The sequence below is a fragment of the Emys orbicularis genome, chromosome 1 (assembly GCF_028017835.1).
Source record: "Emys orbicularis isolate rEmyOrb1 chromosome 1, rEmyOrb1.hap1, whole genome shotgun sequence".
NCBI lineage: Eukaryota > Metazoa > Chordata > Testudines > Emydidae > Emys > Emys orbicularis.
The window spans coordinates 115460183-115487530 of record NC_088683.1 but is presented as its reverse complement, the minus strand read 5'-3'; the positions used below and the strand labels follow the sequence as shown (position 1 = coordinate 115487530).

General features: G+C 46.7%; 1 protein-coding gene across 1 annotated transcript in view; it reads left to right on the top strand.

The window, feature by feature from the left end:
- LOC135891824 (sodium- and chloride-dependent betaine transporter-like) overlaps nucleotides 1-22555 on the top strand; it is a 44355-nt gene extending 21800 nt beyond the window's left edge. The window contains exons 12-14 of the mRNA XM_065419497.1: nucleotides 6793-6893; nucleotides 8280-8450; nucleotides 22394-22555. Coding sequence (XP_065275569.1) covers nucleotides 6793-6893; nucleotides 8280-8450; nucleotides 22394-22555 — 434 coding nt within the window. The remainder of the gene's footprint in view (nucleotides 1-6792; nucleotides 6894-8279; nucleotides 8451-22393) is intronic.
- The last annotated feature ends 4793 nt before the right edge of the window (nucleotides 22556-27348 follow it).

Sequence of the window (27348 nt, the reverse complement as noted above, 5' to 3'; positions counted from 1 at the left end):
GGCAGGAGGAAGCTACTTAGTGGTGGATGGCATGATAATCCCTGGCAATAGGGAAGCTTGGAATGTGTGTTTGTGTTAGCGCCACTGCTGTAATACTTTGCAATGCAAGCCAGAGAATCGGTGCTGCTGACCCATAGCCAGGGGAAAACCCATTAACTGGCATTAGTCACTTTTTTTAAACCAACTCCCCCATTTTTTCCCTACTGACTCCATTTGAACACTCTTAGAAATGAAGCCAGCAAGTGCAAATTAGAGTAAAGCCATTACAATCACAACATGTATTGTCCTGACCTGACCTATGAGGAAATGTTAAAAAAACAAAACAAAACTGGGCATGTTTAGTCTTAAGAAAAGAAGACGGGGCAGGGGTGGGGTGGGGCTGAGAACAGTCTTCAGATATATTAAGGGCTGTTCTAAAGAAGTTGGGGATCAATTGTTCTCCAGGTCCACTAAAGGTCGGACAAGATGTAATTGGCTTACTGTAAAATAAGGGAGATTTAGGTTAGATATGAGGAAAAACTTTCTAACTATAAATAGTAGTTAAGCACTGGAACAGGCTTCCAAGGGAGGTTGAGGAATCCCCATCACTGGAGGTTTTTAAGAACAGGTTAGACAAACACCTGTCAGGGATGGTCTAGGTTCATTTGGTCCTGCCTCTGAGCAGGGGCTGGACTCGATGCCCTCTTGAGGTCCCTTCCCGCCCCACATATCTATGATTCTGTGAATACGCAGCATGCTAACACTCAGCAGGATAGTGGCTCCCAACAGGGCTGGCTTTCTTCTTCGTTCCCAGCTGCTATGTCCCATTACAGACTGCTAAGGGTGCCCTGACTTCATTGCTAGTAAGTCTTTTCTACATGAGCAATCGGTGAGGTTGTCACCAGGGTGTAATATGATCACAGTTGGGAAGGGATGTGGCCTGTGCAATTGTGAACGGGGAGGCGTGATGCTCAGGAGGCCGTCTGTCTGTAAATGTGGTCCACGCCCTGACAGTGTTTGAGAAGCCCTGCAATAGGGGGAATGAAATCTCATTGCCATAGAATGAATGGAATCCTCCCCCCTAGAATTTAAACACAGCCCGGGTTTTCTTCCACAAGATCGCCTGGGGCGCTTCACCTTTAGGATGCATCCCTCAAACAGACCTTCTCCTGGTGGAGATACAGAGTCACACAGGGATTGGGCCCCAGGATCTGTTCCCTTTTTAGTAAGAGGGAGGGAGGAGAGTAGCTCCCTTTATGGGACTCTTTCACTAATTTCTGTAATGTGTGTCCAGCTACGACAGCTCTGGGCTCCTTCCTGCATATAAAGATTGACAAAGAACTAGGGATCCCCCTCACCACCCTCATGGAGCATTACTCCTCTGGCTAACTGCATGGGTTATCCCTTTCTCCGGAGCACTAGCACTGACCATCAGATACCGGACATAATGATCCATCTGATCTGATCAATCCTGTGCTCCTAGTCAGATATGATTCTAAGAGGTGCTGACTGCCTGCAGCTCTCACTAAAGTCAAGGAGGGATGTGGGTGCTCAGCACGGCTCAATATTAGACCCCAGGCCTGGAAATGTCTGATCTCTAAGCGGCAACACTCGAGTTATAACTTGAGTGAAACTTTGCAATGAAGATAAGCCCATAATCAGTTCCTGCAGGAATTAAGCTCTTTCGGAGGGTGGGTGTGGAGGAGAAGAGGTTTCTAGCTCCTATGATTGTGGAGACAACCTTCCAAAGGGAAGCTGAGGCAGCGCTGTCAGACTGAGTTTGGAGAGAGAGAAGCCATTGTTTCTCTGTTGTGACTGCAGCCGGGATACCTTACACTGTTCCTTTGGCAAGCAGTGTAGCCAGCCACTGGAGGATTCCACCTGCATAGGAGAACCTCAGGAGGGGATAGTGGCTGTAGTGACTTTATGCCAACCCCTCTCCCCGTAGTCTGTGCAGGAGATAAGGGGAGCATAGCCCCAGTGACCCCTGGCTGCCATAACACCCCCTTGGGACCATTAGCCGTTAGAGTCTAGTAGAGAATCCACCAGACTTGTCTAATTTATGCCAGGAACAGGCCCTGTGTTTGCACAGTCTAGGATTGAGGAGCTACAGGGGGCAGTTCTGTGCCCTAGCCCCAGCTGCACCAAGCCCATCGAGAGGCGTGAGAGTTCTTCCCGCCTCCCTGGGGTGCTCTGTTTCAGGAGCTCTGCTGTCATTGTGATTGTAAACTCTCAGGGCAGGGACTCGGTGTCTTCCCGTGTGTTTGTGCAACGCCCAGCAGAATGGGGCCCTGATCGTGATTGGGTGCTACAGCAGTGTAATTAACAGATAAGAATGAATTACACTTATTTTTGGCCCTCCTCCCATCTTCAGCGTGGATTCCTGGACAACTAATCTTTGCCATTGCCTCTTTTCTTTCATAACATGATCCCTGACTGGTGCTCTTTCCTTCCCCTCTCATGCCTCCACTCACTCTTCTGCTTTCCTTTCCCTTCTGCAGCTTCAGCCTGCTGAACAGGTACTTGTGCTTTCCCTGCCATCCAATGGGTGGGTTGCTTAGAGGGCTCTGCTGCCTCTTTGCCAGACTGCCATATTTTAGCTTCTCTCTGGTTATGCTTTGCAAACTCATGTCTTCAATGTCTCCTCATCAGTCTCCCTCTATTTTGGGAAAGGTGAAGGCCTCTGGGGATTTTATCCTGGTCTAAATATTGCCACATAAGGTTTGCATTGGAGACTGCCAGTGTCTTTCCATTTGTTCACCTCCAATGAATTCTCTTTGCCCGTGCCTTGTGCTGGTTCCCAGTTCTCCCACCTCATGACACAGCTTGCTTTTGCCCATGACTATAGCATTTTCATGGTCAGTAAACTGTCCCTTGGTTTCTTCCCACTCACACATGCACCACGCACCGTCTCTCTGCTTCATTCTTCATCACTTTCCTTAGAGCCCATGTTTTTGTTCCATGGAAGGTTAAGTGTCAACCTGATCTTTTCAAATAGAGAGGCCTCTTACTCTTCGTGATGTTGTTCAGGATGGACAAGAAGCTGCTGGGGAATCTGGAGTCTTCTCCTCAGCTCTGCCTTCTGCTTTGGAATAACAGGGACTGGTTATCTGAGGCAAGCATCCACTTTAGCAGCTTTCCCGTCCACTATGATCTATTCTTGTTCTACATTTGCATGTGAAATTTCAGAGCTTTGTCTCTGCCTACTGTGCAGATTAAATTATAAGCAATCTGCAGACTCCCAAGTCCCGGTAGCTCACACTTCTACTCCCCCGCTCCCCTCTATCCCATCCTGAACTGAAATGACTTTTTGAGCCACTTTTGAAATGAGCCAACACCATGGCTGATGAATTCCAGTGTAGACAAGTGCAAAGAAATGCATGTTGGGAGGAATAATTTAAAATACACACCTGCACTGATGGCTTCTGAATTTGTTTCATCCTCTCAGAAAAGAGATCCAAGCATCACTATGGTCTTGCCAGTGAAGATGTCCGCTCAGTGTGTGGTGCTAGTTGAAGATGTGATTGAGGCTGCATTAAGAAAAGAGAGAATAAAACAGACAACACGGCTGTTCAGTGGATAGTTCAGAGAACAGAGAGTCTGAAGAACTTGGGCCAGATCCTCAACTGGAGCTATGCTAGTGTGCACCAGCTAAGGATTTGGGTCGTGGTTTCCATTCTGGGCTTTCCTATTGCTTAGCTGGGCAGATCTTGGACAAGTTATTTGGCCTCTCTGTGCCTTAGCTTGCTCCTCAGTAGAATAGGGACAATAATATCTACTTTTGTAAAGTGCTTTGAGATCCTCAAATGAAAGGTTCTATAGGACTGCAAATGATGATTATGGTACTCTATGAATGGGTTGTATACTTGAATTCTGCTTTTGGCTTTGGTGAGTTCATCTCAAATTAGAGAAAGAAGGGCAATCAAACTGAGGCTAGGTCTACACTGGGGGGGGGGGGGGGGTTAAATCGATTTAAGATACACAAATTCAGCTATGCGAATAGCGTAGCTGAATTCGACGTATCCGAGCCGACTTACCCCGCTGTGAGGACGGCGGCAAATCGACCGCCGCGGCTCCCCCGTCGACAGCGCTTACTCCTACCTGGGCTGGTGGAGTACGCGCATCGACTGGGGGATCGATTGTCGCGTCCCAACGAGACGCGATAATTCGATCCCCGAGAGATCGATTTCTATCCGCCGATCCGGGCGGGTAGTGAAGACAAGCCCTGAGGATGGTAGTTATTGTATGAGCAATTGCACCTTTTTATCTTTTCTCATAATAAAGAACAAGGGGAGACAGAGAGCCACAAATTTAAAATGGATTGAAGGAAATCTTTTTTTCCCTAATGCACCATATAATTAACCTGAGAAACTCACCATTGCTGGATAGTCTTGAGAAAACCAAAATTTAATAACTTCAAAAATAGATTAGACACATTTGAACTTGAACAGCATCTGCGGTTCTTACAGGCTAGAGAAAACATTATAAGGGCTCTGCATCCTGATGCTTCAGGGCATAAACAGATCACCAGCTGGGTTCAGAAAGAAACTTCCCCTCTGGATATAGGTTTGCAAAAGTAGGGGAACTGTCAATGGGGTTTTTATGTCTTCTAAAACATCCAACACTGGTCACTTGCAGAGGAGATATTAGGTTTCATGGACTACTGCTTTGTTCCAGTCTGGCAACTCTTAGGATGCGCAGGATAAAAGCAGACACCTCTGTTCCTTCCAGCGAAGATCGCTTTGGGGAGATCTTTAGGGCATTCCCTCCCGTAATGCATATAATCCTTCTTCAGCCTGATTACTTTGTCATTTGCTTGTGAAAGATAGATCATGCAAACCTCGTGTTCAAGGGCACTCCGAATCCATTCATGTCAGGTCCCACCGTGTTCCACTACATCATCCACTGCTTGCAATGGGTGCGCTGGAACTACAGAAAAAGGTGTTTATCTGGAATACATTTGGAAAAGGAAACATTAACGATACTACTACTAAATATAATTAGTAGAATATGGATTCCTGTGCAGAGATGTCTTGTGTTCTCCTTGCTATCGTTTGATATATTTGCTTTTGAAAAAGAGCTCTTTCTCCAGTCATCCACGATTTCCCTTCCACTTGATCCTGTAGAGAAATCCAGGATGAAAGTTTTTCTTCACACAATGCACAGCATGTGGAACTCTTTGCCAGAAGATGTTGTGAGGGCTAAGACTATAACAGGGTTCAAAAAAGAACTAGATCAATTCATGGAGGATAGGTCCATCAATGACTATTAGCCAGGATGTGCAGGGATTGTGTCCCTAGCCTCTGTTTGCCAGAAGCTGGGAATGGGTGACGGGATGGATCCAGTTGATGATTACCTGTTCTGTTCGTTCCCTCTGGGTCACATGGCATTGGTCACTGTCAGAAGACAGGATACTGGACTAGATGGACCTTTGGTCTGACCCAGTATGGCTGTTCTTATGTTATGTTCATGATACTCTATTGACTTCAGCAGATTTACACCAGGGATGAATTTGCCCAGGCTGTATTTAACATCACAGTGTGTTCCTGTGGAAAGATTGTGCAATGTCACACAGACTATTCCATGGTCCTCTTTGAACCTGGAAAGTGATATCAGTAAAGCTGGTCCAAAAAACGCTTTTTCCCCCGTATGGAAAATTTCAACTTTTCAGGAGAAAAAAGAAACCCACCACACTGAATATTTGTGGCCAAAATCAGAAATTCTGAAATGCTGCCTCCGTGACTCATGGGAGTTTTCTGGTGCCTCATGTCCAAATTCCTCTAGGGGTGGACAGTGGGCTCCCTGGCCAGACTATCCCTTGATATGCCCCAATCTCCTGTCTTTACTGAGCCACTGCAGTGTATCATGGGAATCACATGGATGTGGTGCATCATGGAAGATGTAATACAGCTGGGGAACCCAGCCACAGAGAATGAGGGCATGAGCCATCCACTTCAACTCCCATTAAGCACCATGTCAACATTTGCAAATAGATTTCTTTTTTTTATTTCAGCAAAAAGTTTTCAGATTTTAAACAAAAAAGGTCAAAATTTTCTATGGAAAGTTGACACTTCATGGAAAACTTTGCTTTGTCAAAAACCCAATTTGCCTTAAAAACATTTTGAGGGAAAATATTGGACCAGCCCTAGAAACCAGCTAGGACAATTAAGCTGAAAGCCCCAGATGTATCCATCTGGTTACTAGGGAAGAATATTCTTCAGAGAGCCCCATCACCCACAGCCACACAGTTAATCTAACAGAATTGTCTCTTGTTGACCTACGGGGCACATTACAAAGCCTGTGTATACCCACAGGTTTATTCTGTGGGGGCAGGGGTTCAGCTAGGTTAGGGAGTTCTTTTAGGCCCAAATTGTTAAGAGGGGGTGCCTAAAGTGAGACACCTAGCCATTGGGGTCATTTCAGAAAAATTCAGGTGGGCAAAATTTGCTTTCCTGATGACCACATCCCAAGGGGGGGGTGGGGGTGGGAGAAGGGGAGGGCAAAAAGTGGAAGACATAATGGAGCATGGGTGAGGGTGAAAACCAAGGTCTAGCAAGGGACAACTGCCCCTCTTGCCCTATAGGTGCAGGGGCGTTATTTGCTATCTCCATATTTAGGCATCTAAATAAGTGGCCTGAATTCCAGAAATTCTGAACACCTGGAGGACCAAATAAACCCCTGCTGTATGGAATTAGAGCTTCCATTTTAGTAAAGCATAACTAAACCTGGACTTGGCATGAGTAATTTCTGAAGAACAAAATTTCTCACCCCCTTTACCTCTCTCTTTCTCTGTCCTTTCCTCTGGTGGTCAAGGTGCAGACCGTTTCTATGACAACATCGAGGACATGATTGGTTATCGGCCATGGCCGCTGATTAAGATGTGCTGGCAGGTTGTCACCCCTGGTGTTTGCCTGGTAAGTACAAACTATGGTGAGGCAAGTTTGTACAGGGATCCTAGAATCTGAGTGAAGAAGAGAATTTGAGGGTGCACTATTGTTTCATAGAATTGCCGTGGAGGAACAGTAGCTTCTCCGTAGTTGAAGCTGGAATCAATTTCCATTGTAAAGCCTTGTCTTAGGTCTGGAAATTTCATTTAGCCTGAAAATTGGCGTATTTATTCTGCAGGCAAAGGAGAATGTATCTGCAAAGCCTGAAGGGAACTGATCAAATCATTTTTGAATTTCAGCTCATTAAAGAATTACCTTGCTCTGAAATGTTCTCTTCTGTCTACATTTCTATGACTCCCGGTAGTTCAAAAACATCTTGCTCCTGCACCTTGCTTTCCATAAAGTCAAATCACCTTGAAAATGCACCCACCAACTATGTTTGAAGAAAGCAGTTTATAATTAAGGGAAGATATTAACTATTTTTGTCTCGTGCCCAGTTCTGTTTCCATTGATTTCAGCAGATGGTATGGGCCTAATCCTACTCCCATGAACGTCATGACATTTGTTTGCCATTGACCTCAATGGGATCAGGATCAGGCACTATGGCCAAAATCTTCAACAGCTTGGATAGGCACAAATAGCTTTTGGAGCTGCCACCTGAGGGCTCCAATGGGAGTTGAAAACAATCAGGGAGTTTTCAGAGCTGCTGCTTGGTCATGCATGAGTTGCTGAGAGCTCAGTGGTTTGAGTGCTCTATAGGGCTGGGTACGGGCTGAGAGATCATCTTTCAACTAGTATTTTCAGAGAGGGCCTTGGGTGCCCCAGGGCTGTTCTCAGAGCTCAAAAGTCAGTCCTGTCAGAGGCATGACTAAGCCAAGAGTCACCAGAGAAGGTGCCCAAACTGCAGCCCCTGATTGGCTGCTCCAGAGATTCTGCACCCTGACTACAGAGAGCTTACAAATAAGGACCTTCCTCCTACACATACATTGGAGAGAGAGGGAATTTCCTGGAGATTTAGAGGATCCATGTTGGAGAGGGCAAGGCGAGGTAAGGATTTGGGTAGGGGCTGGAAAGGTGGGGAATAGGAGGTAGAAGAGCACAAAGACTCACATCCCAAAGGTTCAGGAGAGGGGAGGGGTTGGTGAATGGAAAACAGCACAGGGGGGAGGGAAAATTCCAAAAACCAAAAAAATGTTTCAAAACTCAGTTAAGGCTGGTAAGTAACAGCAGTGTACATACCCATGACATTATTTCCAACTCCCAAACACTTACGAACAAAGATATAACTAGGTAAGGAGACCACAAATCTTCTACTGCTTATACATCCCTTGTCAGGAACCATCTCTCACCATCTGTTTCTGACTCACCATGTACCCTCCTGCTATTCTGACTTTTATGTTCTTCATTCCTCAGGTGACTTTCCTATTTTCAGTGATCAAGTACACCCCCCTCAAATACAACAACTGGTACGTGTACCCTCCGTGGGGCTACGCTCTGGGCTGGTTGATGGCTCTCTCTTCCATGATCTGCATTCCACTCTACGTCATTTTCATCCTGCTGAAAACCGGGGGATCACTAAAGAAGGTAAAAGAAGGTCCAGAACTTCTAGGTCCCAGATTCAAATACAGCCCAGGTCATCAGTGACTGAAGACTGTGTGAGTGCTTCCCATTGGCTTGTGTGAAACAAATAGATGATCTCCATCCAGTACAATAGAACCTCAGAGTTATGAACCCTTGGGAATGGAGGTTGTTCGTAACTCTGAACAAAACATTATGGTTGTTCTTTCAAAAGATTAGAATTGAACATTGACTTAATTCCTTGACTTTAGCAAAGCTTTTGATACAGTCTCCCACAGTATTCTTCCCAGCAAGTTAAAGAAGTATGGGCTGGATGAATGGACTATAAGGTGGATAGCAAGCTGGCTAGATCATCGGGCTTAACAGGTAGTGATCAACGGCTCCATGTTTAGTTGGCAGCCGGTTTCAAGCGGAGTGCCCCAAGGGTCGGTCCTGGGGCTGGTTTTGTTCAATATCTTCATTAATGATCTGGAGGATGGCGTGGACTGCACTCTCAGCAAGTTTGCAGATGACACTAAACTGGGAGGAGTAGTAGATATGCTGGAGGGTAGGGATAGGATACAGAGGGACCTAGACAAATTAGAGGATTGGGCCAAAAGAAACCTGATGAGGTTCAACAAGGACAAGTGCAGAGTTCTGCACTAAGGACGGAAGAATCCCATTCACTGTTACAGACTAGGGACCGAATGGCTAGGAAGCAGTTTTGCAGAAAAGGACCTAGGGGTTACAGTGGACGAGAAGCTGGATATGAGTCAACAGTGTGCCCTTGTTGCCAAGAAGGCTAATGGCATTTTGGGCTGTATAAGTAGGGGCATTGCCAGCAGATCGAGGGACGTGATCATTCCCCTCTATTCGACATTGGTGAGGCTTCATCTGGAGTACTGTGTCCAGTTTTGGGCCCCACACTACAAGAAGGATGTGGAAAAATGGGAAAGAGTCCAGCGGAGGGCAACAAAAATGATTAGGGGGCTGGAGCACATGACTTATGAGGAGAGGCTGAGGGAACTGGGATTGTTTAGTCTGCAGAAGAGAAGAATGAGGGGGGATTTGATAGCTGCTTTCAACTACCTGAAAGGGGGTTCCAAAGAGGATGGATCTAGACTGTTCTCAGTGGTACGCGATGACAGAGCAAGGAGTAATGGTCTCAAGTTGCAGTGGGGGAGGTTTAGGTTGAATATTAGGAAAAACTTTTTTTACTAGGAGGGTGGTGAAGCATTGGAATGGGTTACCTAGGGAGGTGGTGGAATCTTGTTCCTTAGAGGTTTTTAAGGTCAGGCTTGACAAAGCCCTGGCTGGGATGATTTAGTTGGGAACTGGTCCTGCTTTGAGCAGGGGGTTGGAGTAGATGACCTCCTGAGGTCCCTTTCAACCCTGATATTCTATGATTCTATGATTAATACAGCTTTGAAACTTCACTATGCAGAAGAAGAAGAATGCTGCTTTCCCTTTATTTTTTTAGTAGTTTACATTTAGTACAGAACTGCACTGTATTTGGGTTTTGTTTTTTTTGTCTCTGCTGCTGCCTGGTTGCATACTTCCAGTTCCAAATGAGGTGTGTGGTTGACCGGTCAGTTCATAACTCCGATGTCCGTAACGCTGAGGTTCTACTGTACTAGTACGAAACCATCTCAGCAACTGGCCCTAATTGAACCTCTTGTTAAGAGGCTTAGAAGAGAGGCCACAGATGAATAGAGGTGTGGGAAATAAAGTACCCTCCTGCTCCCAGAGGTAGTCACTGTGGATCACATTTGAGACACATGAGTGGGACAGTGGGGATGAAGATAGTCCTTATGCTGCCCATGCTGTCCTTGATCTGTGGCACTGTCAGTACAGCAGTTTTCACAATCGTGAATGTCATTCAGACAATTCAGTGCGTAACATTTCTTTGAAGGGATAGACCTGGTTCACTGAGGCCTGGCACCGTGTTCGTTGGTTACATCTGGGTAAAGTTGGCATAAGTTAGAATGGGAGTAATTTGCACTAGTGTAAAATGACACGAGATGCAGGAAAATGGAGAATCTGGCCCGAACTGTTTGGAAGTGCTTCAAAAAGAATATAGTGAATCAATGTGGTGACCAAGTAGAAATGTCTCCTATCTACCTCTCCTCTATAGGCATGTGACCATATCTGTCAGTTTTTTCCAATGCATCCCTTTTCCTGTCAGCCCTTTGATTCTCTAGCTGAGAGTTGTAATGTGATGAGAATGGAAGGAGCTGTGTAAGAGAAGGCTCTCTTGCCAATATCATTTGAGACCATGAAAGGATAGGCAAGAGGCCAGTGTAGATGAATGGAGGGATTTGGAAGGAATGCAAAGAGAAACCAGAATTGTGCATTTGGCTGGAACAAGTCCATGGAGAGTTTTAAAAAGAAAGAGGAACGTTTTGGACTGGATGCTGGAGAAAATGGGGAAGCAGCAGGGTCATTTGAAGCTGAGGCTGAAGGTGATGTGGTGAGCCTTTGTGGGACAAAGGTACTTTCATTTGGTAGCTGCCAGTTTATAGGAGCCCAAATCCTGAAGCCCTTACTCAGGCAAAACTCCCAGTGACTTCATTGGAAGATTTGCCTGTATGAGGAGTTATGGGTCCATGGGCGATACACAAAACAGTGGTCAGGATCGCCTCCTATGATAAAACTCACAGGATGGGGCTCAGAGGAGGACATCTCAGTGAGGATCTCCTTGGCTAAGTCCTCCCCGATCATTTGGTCTGGATGGCCTGGCGTTTGTCTGCTGCAGAATGACCTGCAGCGGCCGTTGCTACACTGGGAAGGTTCCCGTGAATTTGCTCAGCTCCCAGGGGACCAATAAGCACCTCGGCCTTCCTGGAGCAGGCCAGATCCTCAGTTCTATGTGCAACCGATATGCATGACTATGATGATGCAAGGGAACCATAATGCTGACTTACCCGGCTAGTGGAGGATTCCCCCAGTGTGGCACAGAGCTGTCATAGCAGCATCTATCTCTACCCCTCCCACTCCCTGGTGCAAAGAGTGTCAATGGAAAAGGGAGTTTTACTGAGGCAACTCTATACTATGTCAATCCCTGGCTTCCAGAAAGGCCCCCTGAGGACACAGGCTTCTGGGCTTAATTTCCACTGGAGATCACCTGCCCCCAGGATCAGGGGGACTGAAGGTGGCATAGAGCACCCTCCTGAGTTGTGCCAAGTGCAAGTCCTGGATCAGACACTGGCTCTTTACCTCTGATCTCCCCCTTACTCCTTACCAGTGTCTCCCCTGGCCAGGGCTGCCCCAGATAACTCTTCACAAGGTGTAGTACCTAACCCTGCCCTGGCCCAGGCAATCTCTCCAGGGTCAGTATGGGCAGGATATATAACTTGCTCCAAGTCTATACAAAGCTGCCTTTTCCCTGCCCAATCCCGTCTTCTTCCATCACAGGGAACCTGAACCTGTGGAGAGCCTTATGCAAGGTTCTAAGATGTCTGTGTGTGTGTGTGTGGGGGGGAAATGGGGCCATGGAGGTGGCCACCCCCTATTCCAAGGTCCACACACACTGTTACTTCCTTGTGTAGACCTGGGGAAGCAAAATCTCTCATAGAATCATAGACTTTAAGGTCAGAAGGGACCATTATGATCATCTAGTCTGACCTCCTGCACAACGCAGGCTACAGAATCTCACCCACCCACTCCTGTATCAAACCTGTGTCTGAGCCATTGAAGTCCTCAAATCATGGTTTAAAGACTTCAAGGTGCAGAGCATCTTCCAGCAAGTGACCCATGCCCCACGCTGCAGAGGAAGGCGAAAAACCCCCAGGGCCTCTGCCAATCTGCCCTGGAGGAAAATTCCTTCCTGACCCCAAATATGGTGATCAGCTAAACCCTGAGCATGTGGGCAAGACTCACCAGCCAGACACCCAGGAAAGAATTCTCTGTAGTAACTCAGATCCCACCTCATCTAACATCCCATCACAAGCCATTGGGCATATTTACCGCTAATAGTCCAAGATCAATCTCATTATACCATCCCCTCCATAAGCTTATCAAGCTCAGTCTTGAAGCCAGATATGTCTTTTTGCCCCCCCCCCCCCCCCGGAAGGCTGTTCCAGAACTTCACTCCTCTGGTGGTTAGAAACCTTCGTCTAATTTCAAGTCTAAACTTCCTGATGGCCAGTTTATATCTATTTGTTCTTGTGTCTACATTGGTACTGAGCTTAAATAATTCCTCTCCCTCCCTGGTATTTATTCCTCTGATATATTTGTAGAGAGCAATCATATCTCCCCTCAGCCTTCTTTTGGTTAGGCTAAACAAGCCAAGCTCTTTGAGTCTCCTTTCATAAGATAGGCTACTAGGAGGATCCGAGGAATGGAAAACCTTTCTCTGTACCTTTTCCAGTTTGAATTCATCCTTCTTAAACATGGGAGACCAGAACTGCACACAGTATTCTAGATGAGGTCTCACCAGTGCCTTGTATAACGGTACTAACACCTCCTTATTTCTACTGGAAATACCTCGCCTGATGCATCCCAAGACCACATTAGCTTTTTTCACGGCCATATCACATTGGCGGCTCATAGTCATCCTGTGATCAACCAATACTCCGAGGTCCTTCTCCTCCTCTGTTACTTCCAACTGATCCCTCCCCAGCTTATAACAAAAATTCTGGTTGTTAATCCCTAAATGCATGACCTTGCACTTTTCACTATTAAAATCCATCCTATTACTATTACTCCAGTTTACGAGGTCATCCAGATCTTCCTGTAGGATATCCCGGTCCTTCTCTGTATTGGCAATACCTTCCAGCTTTGTGTCATCCACAAACTTTATTAGCACATTCCCACTTTTTGTGCCAAGGTCAGTAATAAAAAGATTGGTCCCAAAACCGATCCCTGAGGAACTCCACTAGTAACCTCCCTCCAGCCTGACAGTTCACCTTTCAGTACGACTCGTTGTCATCTCCCCTTTAACCAGTTCCTTATCCACCTTTCAATTTTCATATTGATCCCCATCTTTTCCAATTTAGCTAATAATTCCCCATGTGGAACCGTATCAGATGCCTTACTGAAATCCAGGTAAATTAGATCCACTGTGTTTCCTTTGTTTAAAAAATCTGTTACTTTCTCAAAGAAGGAGATCAGGTTGGTTTGCACGATCTACCTTTTGTAAAACCATGTTGTAATTTGTCCCAATTACCGTTGACCTCAATGTCCTTAACTACTTTCTCCTTCACATTTTTTTCCAAGAGCTTGCATACTACAGATGTCAAACTAACAGGCCTGTAGTTGCCCGGATCACTTTTTTCCCCCTTTCTTAAAGATAGGAACTATGTTAGCAATTCTCTAATCATATGCTACAACCCCTGAGTTTACAGATTTATTAAAAATTCTTGCTAATGGGCTTGCAATTTCATGTGCCAGTTCCTTTAATATTCTTGGATGAAGATTATCTGGGCCCCCTGATTTAGTCCCATTAAGCTGTTCGAGTTTGGCTTCTACCTCGGATGTGGTAATATTTACCTCCATATCCTCGTTCCCATTTGTCATCCTACCATTATCCCTAAGCTCCTCATTAGCCTCATTACAGACTGAGGCAAAGTATTTGTTTAGATATTGGGCCATGCCTAGATTATCCTTAACCTCCACTCCATCCTCAGTATTTAGCGGTCCCACTTCTTCTTTCTTGGTTTTCTTCTTATTTATATGGCTATAGAACCTTTTACTATTGGTTTTAATTCCCTTTTCAAGGTCCAACTCTACATGGCTTTTGGCCTTTCTCACTTGATCCCTACATGTTCTGACCTCAGTAAGGTAGCTTTCCTTGCTGATCACTCCCATCTTCCACTCCTTGTAGGCTTTCTGCTTTTCCTTAATCACCTCTCTGAGATGCTTGCTCATCCAGCGTGGTCTACAACTCCTGCCTATGAATTTTTTCCTCTTTCTTGGGATGCAGGCTTCTGATAGTTTCTGCAACTTTGACTTGAAGTAATTCCAGGCCTCCTCTGCCTTTAGATCCCCAAGTTCTTTAGTCCAATCCACTTCCCTAACTAATTTCCTTACTTTTTTAAAGTTAGCCCTTTTGAAATCAAAAACCCTAGTCACAGATCTATTTTTGTTTATCCTTCCATTTAGTTTAAACTGAACTAGCTCATGATCGCTCGAACCAAGGTTGTCCCCTACAACCATTTCTTCTATGAGGTCCTCACTACTCACCAAAACCAAATTTAAAATAGCATCCCCTCTTGTTGGTTCAGCAACTACTTGGTGAAGGAATCCATCAACTATCGTATCTAGGAAAATATGAGCCCTATTATTATTACTAGCACTTGTCCTCTAGTCTATATCTGGGAAGTTAAAGTCTGCCATGATCACACAATTCCTATTAGTATTTACTTCATTAAAAACATTAAAGAGGTCTCTATCCATATCTAAATCAGATCCTGGTGGTCTATAGCACACCCCAAGCACTCTCTCAGGGGAGGCTCTAGTAGCTTTCTTCCCCAATGTGATTTTTGCCCAGACAGACTCTGTCTTATCCATTCCATCCCTTCTTATTTCTTTACAGTCTACCTCATCATTGATACAAGGCTACTCCACCACCTTTGCCTTTATTTCTGTCTTTCCTAAACAGCACATACCCTTCAATACCTGTACTCCAGCCATGACAACTATTCCACCATGTTTCTGTTATCTGTATAATATCTGCTTTCACTTCCTGCACCAGTAACTCTAGTTCCTCCATTTTGTTACCTAGGCTCCTCACATTGGTGTACAAACATCTTAATTCTTGCTGTTTGGCTTCGCTCACATTCTTTACCTGATTAGGCCCAGACATTCTACCACCAGTATCACCTATTAGAATGGTATCTACACTACCCTTCCTCCGTATGTCCATTCTCCTACCCACGGCTGTATCCTTTCTTTCTTTGTTTTCTTCCCTCTCAATGTTAAAATCCGGCGTGGAGATTACCTGGACATCTCCCCCCAATTCCTAGTTTAAAGCTCTCTTAATCAGTTGTGCCAGCCTCCATCCTAGAAGTCTATTTCCCTCCCTACTCAGGTGAAGTCCATCCCGAGAGAACAATCCTCTGTCCATGAATGCCTCCCAGTGGCCATACATCCCAAAGCCCTCCTTATAGCACCACTGCCTGAGCCATCTGTTGATCATCATAATCTTGTCACACCTTTGTTGCCCTTCTCTAGGAAGAGGCAGAATCCCACTGAAGATCACCTGAGCCTCGATTTTCTTAAGCGTCTTCCCCAGCCTGGGCATAGTCTCCCTTGATACGTTCCAGTGAGAATCTAGCTGTATCATTTGTTCCCACATGAAGGACAATCAGCGGATTCTTTCCCGCTCCCATTAGGATTCTCTTCAGCCTCAGGTCCACATCCCGTATTTTAGCACCCGGCAGACAGCACACCCTTCTGTTCTCTGGATCAGCTCTGGTTACAGGCCTGTCTATTCTTCTCAGTAAGGAGTCTCCAATCACATAGATCTGCCTTTTCCTGGTGACGGTGCGATTCTCCAGTCTATCCCCTGTCCCCTCTGGCTGCAAGTCCTCTCGATTCCTATTCGCCCTTGCAATCCTCCGCAACCCATCCTGTATCCTCCTGGGGCTCATGTTTGGTGGTGTTATCTCCATTGACTCTTCCTTTCTTCTTATAGGACTAGCTGCTCTTCTCTTCTTCCTTGACCTCTCACCTTCAGCAACCACCTGCTGTGCCCCTTCTTCAATTTCCAACTCCGCAAACCTGTTCCTGAGCTCTATTTCTCCTTCATTAGCCTGTCTTTTCCTCTGCCTGGTTCTCTTAGTCACATGCTTCCACTGTCCACTTTCCTGACCCAGCAGTCTCCCCTCAGAGTTCTTTGGTCCTGTTTCATATCTGCAAGTCTGAGCTTTTCCATTCAGACTCCTCAGGTCTTTGCTCTATCATCCGCTCGAACCCCTTTCTAAACTCAACCAGAGTTTCCACCTGCATCTCCAGTCCTCAGATCTTTTCTCCCATCAGCTCTATCAGGCGGCACTTCGTGCAGATGAAACTCTTATCAGGTACCCCCTCCAGGATCATGTACATGCCTCAGCTTCCACATCCAGTCATCTTCATTGTGTCTTCCATTGCTTGGGTCACTACCACTGCTGCCTCTGAATCTGTCATAGGCTTCCCACCTAAATCCTGTAAATCTAGGAAACACAAACCAAACCACCACCACCCACAGCAAAACAAACCCCCAACAAGCACCAAAACACTGCTAGAACACTGCACACTCCCTTCGCTAGCCTGTCTGATCCTCTGCCTGCCTCTCTTAGTCTTCCCCCAAACTCCCCCTGCAAACTCCCACTCAAACTCCCCTGTTTACAGCTCTGTTTGCTGGCTCCTGTGCCACTGCAGCTCTCCCCCTGTTTGTCCCAGTTTGAATGACAGCTCAGGCTGATGGAAATGTAAATGAATTGGGGAGGATGGAATGTAACTCTGGGGAGCTGGGGGGAGTTATTCAAATCTCGCTACATGAGATGGGTGGAGAGGAGAACCCTGCAGTACTATTGCATCAGGGGGAAAAACTGGGCTCACAATGTCCTTTCCAGCTCCATCACCTCAGGGAAGGTGAATCTGTGCCCATGAGGCTCTTATTTCCTGGCTAGGAACTCTAACTTAATTAGAAGTGACAGGCTGTGTGGCAGTGCTGATTAGTGCCCAACTCAGGTGCCTAATGAGTTACAAGGCAAAGCCCCATTCAGAGGAGATGGGGAGAAAAGCCTTGAGCAAATGGGGAAGGGAGGAAGTTAGAGAAGACAGTCAAGGAATGCAGCTTCCTGGATTGGAAACAGCACTGGGAGTCAGGAGACCTGCCTTGTAGTATTGACTACATCTGTGCTCTTAGGCAAGTGACTTGGCTTTACTGGCCCTCTCTGCACAGGGGAAAGGGTCTTTTATCAGCTGGACCAGCTTTATGCAGTTGGAAAGGCCCTTAACACCTGGGCCTAGTCTACACACTGATTTTGTAGCAGTATTGCTATTTCGGTTAGGGTTGTTGTTTTTAACTGGAATGGTTATACTGGTACAACCCTTAATGTAGATGCAGTTATATTGGTATAAAGGTGCCTTTTGTGGGTATACCTTAATCCCCTTCCCACACTGGAATAAGCTAGACTGGTATAAGCACTTTTATACTAGTGGAACTGTTCTTAGCTTTTAGCTGTGGAATCTCCTGAGCCTAGAGGTGCATGAGGCAACCCATTTTCCCCACTGCTGTCTGTCCAGAGCAAGCTGTTTGACTCAATAATATGTAGTCTCCATGATGGCAACATCATTTTCAGTCATCCTGCAATGAGTCATTCATTGTCCTCCATGTCCTCTTTTCCCCCCAGGAAGAATCCAATTTAAGACTTATCTTGTGCTTCTGCTACGGGTAACCTGATGGTATGGCCAAACCACCGTAGCAGTCTCTGTCTGATCACAAAGGTCCTGGTGGATTCTCCATCACTCATGATTTTTAATTCAAGATTGGATGTTTTTCTAAAATATAAGTTCTATGGCCTGTGTTATACAGGAAGTCAGACTAGATGATCACAATGGTCCCTTCTGCCCTTGGCATCTATGAATCACTGAGTCCTCAGTCTGCTGACCCATGTGATGCAACTTTCTCAATGAATCTTCTCAAGGTGAAAATCTTTTCCGAACATGACCTACCAGATTGAAATCCAGCCTGTTCTTCCCTGAGTACTTTATCAATAGCAGTTTTCATCCCATTCAAAATGATAATACAAAACACTTTCCCAGGTACAGCTAGGAGTATCACCCTTCTCTACTTATCACAAATAAGCTGTTCTACCTTTTCAGTGATTTTGCAGATAACACCTCTTCTCCAATCTTTGGATGGGTGTCCCTTCTCCAGACCACTCTTCAACTGCCTGCACATGTAATTGACCATCTCTTCCTCCCCAGTGTTTAACATTTCAGCATTTGTTTTATCCTAGCCTGGTGCTTTAACACTCTTCAGCTGGTTTATAGCCTTAGTTCCTTCCTCCGAGGCGATTACTTGTAGTGATATAGATAAGACCGCTATGTCTTCACATTTCTCAGTATGTGTTAATGGTTCTGGCTGGTTTAGCACAGCCTGGAAATGTACCATCCAACGGGCACTCTGTCCATCCTTTGTGGTTGAAATCGTACAGTCTTGAGCTTTTCTACACAATTCTACAAAGATTAGAGCATTGTGATGTCAGTTGTTTAGATACTAGAGAAAACTTTGTAGAATCCTCTCTCCTATGTGCCTCCGCAGTGTCTCTTGCTTTATTTTTCATCCATTCTCTATGATCTCTTCTGGCTAATCTTTTAACTTCCTTGTCTCTGTCCGCATATTCTTGTTGCAGAATAGTTCTTTTACTGCTGTCTCATTCTTGTTGCTTTCTCTTCTTTAATTCTTTCCTCTATTCAACTAGCTTCCATGTATTTGGTTGGAGCCATTCTTCTTTTTTAGATAGTCTCATCTCACATGGTAGTCCTGGATGCATCCTGACTTGCTTCTTTGAAAAACTCCCATTGTTTTTCTGTTATCCCTCTGTGTCTTTAACTCTTCAAATCTATTGCTAAATTGCATCTTGAAATGTGCCTTCACTGTTGGATCTACTAACTTTCTAGTATCATACATACCTTCTGCCTTGAGTGTTGTTGTTTTTGGTTTTATTTTGATTGTCCCAATAACAACATGGTGGTCACTTCTAATACTAGCACTCCTATACAGCCTGGTGTTCAACTGTGATCTTCTCTAGCACCTACTAAAGGCAACATGATCAAGCAGTTTCTGTGCGAAGCCATCATTTCATCTCCACGGCAGTTTGTCTTTCTTTGTGTGAAATGCATAGATTGCATGGAACACAGAATTATAAAAACATTTTCCATTGTCAGTCTGTTCTAATATGCCATTTCTGCCCATAATGTGCTCAGATCCAGTATTATCATCGCCAACCTGTGTATTTAGATCTCCCATAGAGATAACAATATCATATTTATTGATCTTGCCAAGGACGCTCTGCAACCTTTCATAGAAACAATCTTTGCCTTGTTCATCGCAATCATTAGGTGCAGAACACTGAACAAGTGTGACTTTTGCTTGGTTTGTCATAAAGCGAGCGGTCAGTATTCTTGAATGTGCAGGTACCCATTCCTTCAGTGCTGTAATAGCTTCCTTGCTAAACTTAACCTTCCCAATGCTTATCTTCTCTTCAACCATACCTTCCAATGATAATTAGATGGGTCTAGTCCACCTCATCTCAGTCAGTCCAAGTATACTTAGGACAAAGATTTTAATTTCTCTGATAACTTGTGTCAGTCTACCTGTGCTCTTGTCACAATCCAGTGGCCCCTTCCCTGAAGGGGTCCCCTGCGGAGGCAGATCAGCATTGTATGTTGCTAATGCTGTTGCAAGCATTGCAAGGCATTTTGGGAAGGGTTAAAGGGTTAAAGGTGTGAGTGTGGAGTGGAAGATTCCTTTGCAGGTTGCGAGAGAACGAAGGGGGAGGAAGGGAGAAGAGAACGGGTTAACTCAATGCCTCAGCTCAGCCCAAAGATAAGACGCTGCCTCCAGTCCAAGGTCACGGTGCTCAAACAGACTCTATGCAGCCAAAAAACCTGTAGCCACATCTGCTTCTTACCAAACTCCAGCCAACCGTGGGAAAGGGGGTCAGCTGGGCAGGGGATCTAACATTCCAACTCCCAATTCTTGACTTACTTTTAGCTGTGAAGATACCCCATTTCCTTGTGGATTTGATTCTCCAGCATCACAATGTCAGCAGGATTTGCTGGTTGATCAGTACCATCTTGTTTTACATCCAGCACATCATGGTTCTCCAGTTGTTTGTATTTGCAAATCTGTGACAGATTCATCTGGTCTCCAGGCTGTTTCTGTAACAGAGAGCATTTTTGTAGGACCCGTGGACTGCCTTTAATTTGGCTCCTACCCTTTGACCTTTCTGTCTTGGGTGACCCTACCACGAGTTCTACACCTGCCAACATAGCTCTCAGGGTACCTGGAGCACACAAGCATACGCACCACATCAAGGTGCAGTCCCTGGGGAAACTATAGCTGTCCTCACACTGGAGGGGTGGTTATTGCACTAACGAGACCGATATAATTAAAGTGGTAAAACTTGTGTGTAGACAAGACTTCAGCTACCTAGTCTACAACACAACCAGCTTACACAGCTGAAAGATGTTAAACTGTCTGATATTAAAGGTAGATGGGGGCCTTTGTGACTTAACTTTCCCAGCTGTAACATGGGAATGATACTTATCCACCTTTAATAAGCATTTGGAGATCTACAGCCAAAAAGTTCCTGTAGGTGCCAAATATTTTATTATGATGCGTTAGTGCTAATTTATAGTGTGCTCAAGTGACTGATTTAGTCAAGTTACAGATAAGAGATATTTTTTGTTTACCTCTCACTTTATATTATGTCAGATATAACTTCCATGGACTTTTTACCTGCCTCTTTATAAAGAAGCTTCCAAGGACATGGATTAGAAATGCAGGAAGGGGTCTGTCCACCTCCTCCCCCCCCCCCAAAAAAGAAAAATCCTCAATGAATAATTGTTCTGATTTTGAAACGGAGTCTCCCTGACTGTGCTTGTGTTCCTCTTTCTTTCACTGCCTATGAATATTTTAAGCAATTCATGTACTGGCAGCAACGCTCCAAGGACCAGCATACTGTATTTCAAGTGACTATTGCAGTATATTCATGGAAAGCACATTTCTAATTGGTAATTGTGACATTCACACCAGCAAGCTAACTCCCAGAGTTCCATTGGGCCAATCAGGAAACACAAACATTGTTACCTTATGTGTCCAGCTAAAAACAGCTCAAATTCCAAACAAGCTACAGGCCAGAAATTACTGGATGAATATTTTTGAATAAATTAGAAAAAACAACAATCTGTTGGCAGGCACTTCACAAACAGAGAGAGAGACTGTCAAAATTAGTTATAGAAATGAGTTAATTGCTCAGCCCTGTTTGTGATGCAGTCTGTAAGCATGCGATCAGATGAGTGGTGTGTGCTGAGCCAGACAGTCTGAGTAGAAAGACACATGTAGCTATGCCAATGTCTGTTAGAGAAATGTTTTGATGCTCAATGAATCTGAAAATCACTGAGAAACACTTCTTTGTGGTAGTCCCAGGGAGTGCAGGGTCTCAGGAGGGTATAGGGTGTGAGACGAATGCTATAAACATGGAGGGGGGGGGAGGGAGATCTATAGCTAAAAGCATCTCTCTCTATGGCACTGCTCTGTGGGTAGGTGTGTGCAGTGGGATAATATTACCTAGCGTTTTCCATCCAATGATCGCAAAGCATGGCACAGCCTCTAATGAAAGCGTCCCAGGACCCCTGTAAGGAGGGCAGTGTTAGTAACCCTGTTTACAGTTGATAACACGGGTACAAAGAGCTGAAGATGCTGATTTTTCTATTGACGTGAACTGGATCTGGGACTGAGCAGCAATTCTTTATTATCAGCCCTTCGAATCGGATGAGTTCAGAGGAGCCACAACTCCCATTGAAGTCAGCGGAAGTTGTGACTACTCAGCACCACAGAAAAATGAAGTTGCAAGGGGCTTGTCTGAGGCCACTGGAGATGTGAGGCAGAACCAGGAATAGAACCCTGGTGTACTGATTCCCACTCCTGTGCCTTAAACAGAAAACCGTCCCTCCTCCCATAAATACATTTCTAGTGCGCCTTGTGATACATGTGTCCCAAAATGTAAACAAATAGCAACATTGTAAGCTTGGGGGTTGAATAATCATGGATGAGAACTGGCTAAAGATCAGAAAAGTAAAGTTGTGTATGTGTGTGTGTGTGTTTGAGAGAGAGAGAGAGAAGACGGCAGAAAGGAATGGAAAGTGGAGCGTTAGCTCTCTGAAATGCCTTTGCCCACAGCAATTACTGTGGATTGTTATTGGGTGTCAGTTTAATTAACAGAGATTCCCTCTGTCTGCCTGTCTCTCTGCAGAGGCTAATGCAACTCACTTCCCCAGCGGAGGACTTGCCTCAGCCAAAGAAGCACCAGGCTAGCGTGTCTGAACCATTGGAGAGCCCCAAAGCAGAATACAGGATCTCATCCCCATCAGCCAAGGAAGTGCTCATAACCACAGAGAAGGAAACTCACTTGTAAAGCATATGGGAAAGGATTTCGCCTTTGCATTCTGGTCATAGGCGTGCACAGCACATTTCATTAGGGTGTGCACCCAGGGAGCCTCGCCCAAGCCCCACCCCGATCCACTCCCTCCCACTTCCTGCCCTCGACTGCCCCCCTCAGAACTCCCAACCCCCCCTGCTCCTTGCCCCCTGACTGCCCCCCCTTGGGATCCTGCCCCTAACTGCCCCCCAGGACTCCACCCCCTATCTAAGCTTCCATGCTCCTTGTCTCCTGACTGCCCCCTCCTGAGACCCCCCCACTGTAACTGCCTCCCTAGGACCCTACCCCCTACCTGTCCCCTGACTGCCCTGACCCTTAGCCACACCCCCACACCCAGACAGACCCCCGCGACTCCCACGCCAATCCAACCGCTCCCTGCCCCCTGACAGGATCCCCGGAACTCCCGATCCATCCAACCCCCCCTGCTCCTTGTCCCCTGACCACCCCCTCCAGAGACCCCCCTGCCCCCTAATCACCCCCCCAGGGCCCTACCAACTATCCAACCCCCCTGTCCCCTGACTGCCCCGACCCCTAGCCACACCCCGCCCCCTGACAGGCCCCCTGGGACTTCCACACCCTATCCAACACCCTCATTCTCTGTCCCCTGACTGCCCCCGAGACCCTCTGGCCCATATCCAACCCCCCTGGCCCAGCCTGGCCCCCTTACCACGCCCCCGCTCAGAACAGAGTCCCCACCAAATCCCACCCCCGAACATCCCCTTGACCAAAGACGTGATGGCACTTATGGGACAGGCGCAGAGAGCATCAACCAAGCTGGAGCACAGTGGTGGGAGAGTGCTATGACTGACTTAAGTCAAAGGTCATGTGTAGTGCTGGGGAGGCAGCGATTTGCTGGGCAGGCCCAGGCAGGGGAGCAAGGGGGGGGTCACGGTAGCAGCGTGGGGTTCACTGTGTGACACAATTACAACAACTTTGTGCAGCTGCTGGGGAAGTTTGTACAGGCAGCAAATACACCCTGCACGGGCGGGCGGGACCCTGTCACCCCGACTCAGAGGTGCTGACTTTTGGTTTTGCCAGTGGGTGCCCCATCCTGGCTCCACCCCCTTATCCAAGGCTCCGCCCCCACTCCACCTCTTCCTGCCCCATCCTCCTAGACCCCCCTGAACGCCACCTTCTTGCCAGCTCCCTCCTCTAAATGCCTCCCACCAGCTGCTCACTCCTTTCTGCCCCCTCCTGCCTTAAGGGCGAGGTGTGGGTGCTGGAGGGGTACTCTGCCAGTTTGGAGGGGAGGCTATTTTCAAGATATTTATACACTTTCATTCTAGTTATTGAAAGTGTGTCTATCATTGGTATCTCAAAATATTTGTTTTATTTAAAACAAATAAAAGGAAGTTCTTCTTCACGCAGCGCACAGTCAACTTGTGGAACTCCTTACCTGAGGAGGTTGTGAAGGCTAGGACTATAACAATGTTTAAAAGGGGACTGGATAAATTCATGGTGGCTAAGTCCATAAATGGCTATTAGCCAGGATGGGTAAGAATGGTGTCCCTAGCCTCTGTTCGTCAGAGGATGGAGATGGATGGCAGGAGAGAGATCACTTATCTCCCCTTCCTGATGTTTCCCAGTTCTTGCTCTCCACCTGTGTCCCTTTTCCCATCTCTCTCTGCTCCCCACTTCCTGGTGGCTCTGTTTAGCGCCTGCTCTCACCAATGCACTCAAAGCAGCTCTGTCTTCCCTGAACCCCACCCCCTGTGGCCAGCCTAGAAACGACATGCTCTGACATAGGGAGAAATTTAATTCAACAGCCCAGCATAGAAATGGCCCATTCATTCATCCTGCTGTGTGTGGCTGCTGTGTCGCTCCAGCTCTTCCCAATCCCAGGGCTGCAGCCCACCCCCATTTTGACTCCTTCACACACTCTATGACTTTTTTGGGAGGAAGGGATGGTGATCGGCAGGGGAGGGGATAAACTTCCTCTCTTGTAGGAAAAGCCCCTCAGGCAGGCTTGATCTGGGCATGGGGGAGGGGGAGACAGCTTTGAGCTGGGCAAGCATTACTTTCCCGGCATGAGGCTGCAGTGAAGCCCCTCTGGACAGGTAAAGAAGGGGGAGGGGGCGAGCTGCAGGACCCAGCCCAATTTCACTCATCAAACACAAGGGAGAACTTTTCTTAAAGGAGCCATGTCCTTTGGTTTGTCCCCCTGCCCAGCACTAAGGGGATCTGCAGCTGGTTTCTCCTGGCTGAAGGGGGAGCACAGGTCCTGGGAGGAAACACCAGGGTAGGCTGAGACTGACTAGCTCAGTCCTTGAGAAAGCCACCAGCCCATACTCCCCCCAGCAGCCCCCTGGAGCCAGCTGAGAAGCTGCCCACCCATCTCCCCCCAGCCTCCTGCCAAGAGGCTGCCCACCCTTCTGCAGCTAGCCCAGAAGCTGCCGTGCCTGGGCTGCTGGTCCCACCTAACCCAGCTCCCTCTACCCTGAAAATCAGAAAGACTCACTCACCTCTGCCTGCAGTCTAGGAGCTTCAGCAGTGGCAGGGGAAACAGCTGATTGGCTGCAGCCAGCCAAAGAGCTGATGAGAGCTGCTGCAGCATGCTAAATAGCTGATTGGCAGTTGCCAACAGCTGATCTCCCCAGGGGGTGCTAAGCAGCCTCCTCCCCTTCCTCCTCCCCCCTCCGAACCTCCAGCGGGGAAGGAGCAGCCTTAGCAGCCTTCCTAGATTGAGCTCAGGCATGATTAGGGTGTACCTGGGCACACCCCGTGCGCACGCCTATGATTCTGGTGTGATTCCCCCTCTCGTTCCTGAGGTGGCTTCTCTTCACAATGCACTCTTCATTTCTCCTCTGCACACCTGAGGCAGAGCCATCCTAGTCAGTGACTCTGGGACATCCTTCTCCCTTCCCAAGTTTATCAGGTAGTTAACTATACAGACTTGGGATGACAGTTCTTTTGATGCCGCTGGGACAGCTCTCTCCTTCTGCACCTGGGAAAGACCAATGTGACTTCACCAGAGGCGCTTTAGAGCCCTGACACTGAAAAAAGGAACAGTAGATATAAAATAATGGGGAAAGGAAATTGCAAAGAGTAGAGAGGTTCAAAAGTAAAGTCAGGAAGGCAAAGGCACAAAATGAGGGGGTGTGAGCAAAAGGAACAAGTTAAATGGTTTATAAGTACATAACAAGCAGGAGGCTGACAAAGGAAAGTGCACAGGTAGGTCACCTACATACCAGGGAGAGAGAGAGCCAATCACATACCAAGGAGGCTGCAGTGCTGAGTAGCTATTTGGCTTCAGCTGTCACTCAAAGGGTGAGTGACAGGATACTTAACATAATCATAGTTAATGGGGAACGGGAGAGACCACAAGACAGACTCAGGATGGAACAGGCTGAAGGATATCTGGGTAACTTGTGCTAATTCAAATCAACATGGGCCAGTGAAATTCATCCTAAAGAGCATGAGGCTAGCAGAGAGCTGGCGATTCTTTTGGGGAGAGCCTGGAGTGCAGGGGAGGTCCCACAATACTGGTTAAGAGTAAACATGGCACATAGGGGCCAAAAGGGGCTCCAGGAATTACACACGAGAAAGCTTAACTGCATTGCCTGCAGCTGGCTAGAAGAATTAATAAAGATGTCGATAGGCCTGTTTCCCTGCTACACTGCACTTTGTGGCGTCATTTACACCAGGGCAAGTGATACCACATCAGAATGGCAGCTTTTTACACCACTTTGCCCTGGTGTAAATGACTGCACAAAGTGCGGTCAGGCTCAAAACCTGAGCGCCTCCAGGCAAATACATGATAAATAGTAAGGCAACGAATAGCCATGATGAGTTAATCAGAAAAAAGTAATGCCAAAGTATCTTAATCTCTTTCTTTGACAGGATAATGCCCGAAGGGAATGCAGGGACAGAGCCATCCTTAGGATTTATGGGGCCCTACGCAGTATTATTAAACTGGTGCCCCTATGCCTGACTTGGGGCACAGCCACCACCCCGGCCCACGGACCCCTAGAACCGCACCCCCTCCCCACTGCTGACACACACCGAGCTTCATACGCAGCAGATGCTGCAGCAGCCTAGGCTCACAGCCTGGGAAGAAGTGGGCATTGCTATACATTTGACATGTCCTTTGCTGAATGTAGGGAGTTCTGGGTCCATCAGCACAAATTACCAGGCTCTACTGTCAGAGGGGACCATGGGAAGTGAGGAACCCAGTGACAGAGCAGGCTGTTTGGTAGGGATCCACCTGTCAGGAGGCTGGCTACACCTCATTTCCATCCAGTTACTCCAGAAGTGCTGGAGAAAGGGCCCTAATTTCAGAGTTTGGGGGGGAGGGGTGTTTGTTAGCAGTATGTTCCCGCCTTAAAAGTTGGTTTACAGCACTTGTATGCACAGAATATGCCCCCATGTGCAATCTTTGTACTTGTTTTTCATAGACTTGTGTATATTTTGGAAGACTTTGTACTGAACAATACTCTTAACAATAAAGGTGATTCGTCAAACTGTTCTTGTCTGTGCAAATCTCCAGCTAGTGGTGCTCCTGTTCAGTAACCCAGCTGGATACCCTGCTGATAGAACTGGATGGAGATGGGTGGAGAGCTGAGTTCAGTCCCTAGTTAGTCAGGCACCAGGATAGAGCCAGAAGGCCTGGGCTCAATATCCATAGTTGGTGAAACCCCTGAGTGACAATCCGAGGGGTTAAGGTTAATCTCTAGTTGATGAAATGCCTGGTAGGTTGAGTTTTAAGTTAGTTTTTATTAGCCACTCTTCACTGGCCATAGGACACAACCTATAGATGAGACTTCTCTCCT